The sequence below is a fragment of the Arthrobotrys flagrans genome (assembly GCF_004000055.1).
Source record: "Arthrobotrys flagrans strain CBS H-5679 chromosome Unknown unitig_8, whole genome shotgun sequence".
Lineage (NCBI taxonomy): Eukaryota > Fungi > Ascomycota > Orbiliomycetes > Orbiliales > Orbiliaceae > Arthrobotrys > Arthrobotrys flagrans.
Genome location: NW_027137553.1, coordinates 2,987,344 through 2,992,841, shown reverse-complemented (window position 1 = coordinate 2,992,841; position 5,498 = coordinate 2,987,344). Strand labels below are relative to the sequence as shown.

Below are 5,498 nucleotides of genomic sequence, written 5' to 3'. Positions count from 1 at the left end.
CAAAACACATAATAAAAATAGAAAAAACAAAAAATAAGACAGTATTTTCCATACTTCATTTATTACATCATTTAGTTTTCAAATAAGGTGCGAAAATCATGTATTCTAATTGTTTCTTCAAACCGCCATAACCGAAAGGTTGCAAGCGTGTATGATTAATAATAATAATAATAATGGTTGCAGACGATGTGTACTATGCGCTGGTAAACACAAAGCAATGATATTTTTTTGAATATAATAGTTAATGAACTCTGCGTTAATATGACTGTCGTGATTATCTAATAGCAGTATGCGCGTGTGGTTATTAGAAGTTTTTGTCTTTGATTCGAATATTTGTTTTAGTTATTGAACGCCTAAGTCTCTGTCTGTTTATTTATTGGGTGAGGTTGCGAATAACTAGTCCTTTATCGATTAATTAATATTGTTGGTATACTAGTTGAATTGATGATAGATGCTTTTGAAAATAACGAATAAAGGAAGAATAATACTGCGCGTGCTAATGTATTTGATAATAGTAATTGATTCGCGATTGTTATATTATTTTAAGAACCGACTTTTAGATTTTAATAAAATTATTATTTTTGACGATTGAATGGTATTTATAATAAATCTTTTTTTATTTATGTTATATAATGTATTTTTGTAATGTTGTACTTTCGTTTGGTCTTCATAAATAGTTGATAGAATTTGTTAATAGAAGCTGAATTATCGACTTTTGCTCGAATGTTATTTAATATACGTGAGTAAGCAGAACGTAATTCTGTATGTCGTTGTATAAATCTTTCTATTTAATATTCTCTAAGATCTCGATTAGTAAGTTTAGTAGTTATATTGCGTACTATATTTAATCGCGGAGGGAACTCTTAGCTATATAATTAAATAACTTAATATATTAATATCTTTTTACTTTCTATTATTATTGTTATTTATTGTTAATGTGTTTTAGTTTAATTATTATCTCTACTACTAACCCTCCCTTTTAATATTGTATATAGTATGTTATGTGCGCGTGTTGATGCGTATATAAATATAAAGTCTCTTTTTTTATATGCGCGTATTGTTATTTGTATATTATTTTCAAAGATTGCCTGATTAATTCAGTGGGACGCGTGCTGAGTAGGCCGATGATGATTTTGAGATCGTCGCGCCATGCTAATAATGCTGGTAGTGCTGGTGATGCTGATAGTGCTGGTGATGCTGGTAGTGCTGGTGATGCTGGTAGTGCTGGTGATGCTGGTAGTGCTGGTGATGCTGATAGTGCTGGTGATGCTGGTAGTGCTGGTGATGCTGGTAGTGCTGGTGATGCTGGTAGTGCTGGTGATGCTGGTGTCGTAATAGTCGTGTCGTGTCGTGTCGTGTCGTGTCGTGTTAGTTGTGTCGGTGGTTAAATTGCAGCGCGGCGCTGAGATGTGGTAAACAACACATTTCATAAAAACGCCCAGTTTTGAGGTTTAAAAATTAATATTAATTCGAATATTACATGAAAACTTCTGAAAATTTAATATGTTATTCGTTCTAGTAATTTCTTTCTTGTTTAATTTTTTCAATTTTTTTTATATAATATTTAATTTATAATTAATTTTTAAAAATGAAATTTTGTTGGTCCTCTTCCCGATGTGGTCCGCTTCCCGATAGAAATCGTTAAATTAAGAGGTTTTCTTTAGAATTTAAGCTCTCTTTTTTATTTTTATGGTTTTCTGCTTCCAAATCCTTAGGTATATTATTAATATTAAAATTAATATTATTTTCTACCCATGGTGGGTCTAAAACAATACTTATTTCTTTAATTTTAGTATATAGGTTTATTAAAAAATTAATTTTTAACAAAATATTGTCTAATGTGGAAATGTAATCTTTTTTATCTCCATCTTTTTTATTTTCATACTAATTTAAATATTTTTTATTTTTATTTTTATCTTCTCTTCTAAAGATTGCTTTTGGTGGAAAAGATTCTAAAATTCTTATTTTTATTAGACGATTTTTATTAAGATATAAAAATCTTAGAGCATATCTTTTTTGTATGTCATTTAATCTTATTTCTGATGGTAAAATAAATGCTTCAATTTTTAATAAATGTATTAAAGTTGATTTAAAAATATCTGTTATTTTTCTTAACATTTTATTTTGAATTAATTTAAATTTTTTCAAAATTTTTTATTGTTTTTGATTTTTCTACTATATTTCAGATTTATAGTCAGAAACGGAACAAACGCAGCTTTTGTACAATTGTATTAATGTTTTTGTTTTTAATCCTTTTTCTGAATTTACTAGCGCTTTAATAAAATTGAATATTTTATTTGCTGCACTAGTTTTAATTTTTATGTGGTTTTTAAAATTTAAATCCACATCAAAAAATATGCCCAGCCACCTTAATTATTTAATGGGTTTGATTTTTGTACCGTTTGGTAGCACCAAATTTGTTTCTCCATTTTTTTTATTATTTTTTGTTTTGAAATGAATTAGTTCTGATTTTATATCATCAAAAGCTACTGCATTATTTTGTGCCCAATCGAACGCAATTTTTGCAGCTTCTTCTAATTCTTTTATATTTTGTTCTATTATTTTATTTGTTGAAACTAACGCCAAATCGTCTATATAAGAGGATTTCTTAATAGATGGCATTTTTTGTTCCAACTCATTAAATAATAGTATTAAATATAATAAAAATAAAATTAGTGAAATTGGTAAACCTTGTAGTATGCCTGTTTCCACTAATTTTAATTTTTCTATTCGCCCATCAAAAGACAATTTAATTAATCTTTTTGATATAAAATTATCAATCCACCAAATTAATTATTTTAAAAATTTCATATCTTTTAAAGTATTTATTAATCTTTCTTTTAAAACATTATCAAAAGCCCCTTTAACGTCTAGAAATAAAACAGAGATTTTTAATTTTATAAAATTTACTATTTCTATATTATGAATTAAAGATAAAGTTGTATCAATTGCAGATCTTTATTTTCTACCTCCAATTTGTTCTGGATTTAGAATTCTATTAGTTTCTAATATAAAAGCTATTTTTTTTGTTATTATTTTCTCTAAGATTTTTCTTAGACAATTTAGAAGATTTATGATTCTGTAAGCCTTTAGAATGTTGTAGTCCGATTTGTTTGATTTTGGTAAAATTGCTCCAATTGCTTCCCTAAAACAAATTGGGTGATAACCATTGTTTAATAATTTTGTAAATAAATCATTAAATCTTTCCGATATAATTTCATAGGCTCTTTTTAGACATAGAAAATTAATTCCATCGGGGCCTGGCGCTTTTTTAGAGTTTGATATAAAAATAGCGTTTTTTATCTCTCTATTTTTGATTTTCTCCTAAATAATTAATTTTTTATTAATTATTTTTTCTGCAAATTGGGTTTTTGCATTTTTTGTATAATTTGGAGGTGGTGAAAACAGCGCTTTTCTTAATAAGTCTGCCTTTTTTTGAAAATTTGATGCAATTTGATTCTTAAATTTTAAATTTGATATTTTTTGAATTTTTCTTGGTTTAGAAAAATTTAGCGTTAAAAAAATTTCTTTATCTTTTGTATTTTCTAGAAAGTCGATTTAAGATTTTTCTTTTGCAAGTCTAATTTTTTTAAAATGTTTATTTTTTTTTGTTTTAAATAAATTTTAATTTTCTTGCGATCTATTTAGCTTTTATCTTCTTTTTTGTCGCAACATCTCTTTTCTTGTTTCATTTATTTTTTTATTCTACTAATTTTTAGATTTTGGTGATATATTTAATAATGGCGTAGATTTCTTTATTGCCAAAATTATATTTTTTTGAAATAAAAATATTGCTTTTTCTAAATTATTTTCTAAATTTAATCTTTCTTTGTCGTCGCTAGAGAAAAGAAGATTAATTCATAAATTATTTTCATCTAGATTTTTGTCTAGATTTAATAATTCTTTTTCGAATTTATTCTAATCTATTTTATTCTAATTAAATCTATTAGTTAAAAGTGAATTGTTAACTAAATTATTATTAGATTTTATTTCAATTGAAATAATTTTATAATCTGATTCTGTATTCATTTCCTCATCAATTTTCCAACTTTTAATTAATTCTTTTAAATTAATTGTTGTAAATGATAAATCTATGATTGAGAATCCCATCTTGTCTTTTCTAGTATAATAATAAGTCGGTATGCTATTTTAGTTGATTAATTGTAAATTATTTTTTTCAATGAACTCTATTATTTTGTCTGATCTTAAATTATATTTAATTTCAGGGTTCCATAAAGAGTGATGAGCATTAAAATCTCCAATTAATAGTGTTTTTTTGATGCAATAAAGATTTATTTTATTATTATTATTATTATTAATCATACACGCTTGCAACCTTTCGGTTATGGCGGTTTGAAGAAACAATTAGAATACATGATTTTCGCACCTTATTTGAAAACTAAAGTATGTAATAAATGAAATATGGAAAATACCGTCTTATTTTTTGTTTTGATATTTTTATTATGTGTTTTGAGATTTTCTTCTTATCTCTTGCGTATTTCTCCTTTTTATAAAAAGAACAATGTCGTGAATCTGACCGCTTTTATCCACTAATTTTAGTGTAATGCCTAAGACTATTTTTATTTATTTCCGGAACCTTATAATCTCTTAATTAAATATATTTAATTATTTTAGATTTCTAGGTTTCTTCATTTTATAAATAAGTTATCTTTTGGATTTTTATTGCTTCTTTGTGCAATTTTTGTTTTATTTAAGAACTTTTCCAATAAAATAATACTATTATTATTAAATAATAAATGGTTATAATTAAATTGTCTTTTGTTTTTAAGTTCTTTTTTTAACACCTTTCTTTTTAAATTATAAAATATACATTCCATAATTAGATGTTTTGGTGTTTGTGGTGTGTTTCTGCATAAACAGTTTTTGCTTAAAATGCTAGCTTTTGGTATTTTAACTAAATAACTGTTGAAATAACCGTGCCCGGTTCTTAATTGTGTTAAAGAAGAAATAAAATTATTATTAAATTTAGTAAAAATTTTATTTCTCTTTAATCTAGGCTAATTATAATAATTAACCTTATTTTTGTGTTTTTTAAATTTTTCTTTTTATTTTATTAAATCTTTTTCTTTTATTTTCCTTTTTAAAAAGGCAAAAGATTTATAGAGACTTTTTTATTTTTATTTTATAGCTTCTTTTACTAGAAAGTCTGCTTTTTCATTTCTAGTAACATTTAAATATTCAAGAACTTATTCTATAAATAAATTAATATTTTTAGAAATTAATTCTCTTGTTATTTTCTAGATTTTTGATGCTATTTCTTGTCCTGCTTTAATTTTTAGAGATTCCAACCTCTTTATTATAGCTTGATTATCAGTAAAAAAATAGATATTTTTTACTATATTATTTTTATTAATTAATTTAAGAGATTTGATAAAACCTTCTTTTAAGCTAATTAATTCTGCGTTATACACTTCCATATTTTTGCCTAAGCTATAATTTATTTTAAAAACAGATTTATTATCTATTTCTCCATAAAT

The 5,498-nt window shown here is 24.6% G+C and overlaps 1 protein-coding gene across 1 annotated transcript; it reads left to right on the top strand.

Moving 5' to 3' along the window:
- Positions 1 to 1,124: 1,124 nt before the first annotated feature.
- On the top strand, positions 1,125 to 1,388 carry DFL_007378 (uncharacterized protein; the record flags this gene model as incomplete). Its single annotated transcript, XM_067636951.1, has 1 exon — positions 1,125 to 1,388. The coding sequence occupies one exon, from the start codon at positions 1,125 to 1,127 to the stop codon at positions 1,386 to 1,388; it is 264 nt and encodes an 87-aa protein (XP_067488516.1).
- Between the last annotated feature and the right edge of the window lie 4,110 nt (positions 1,389 to 5,498).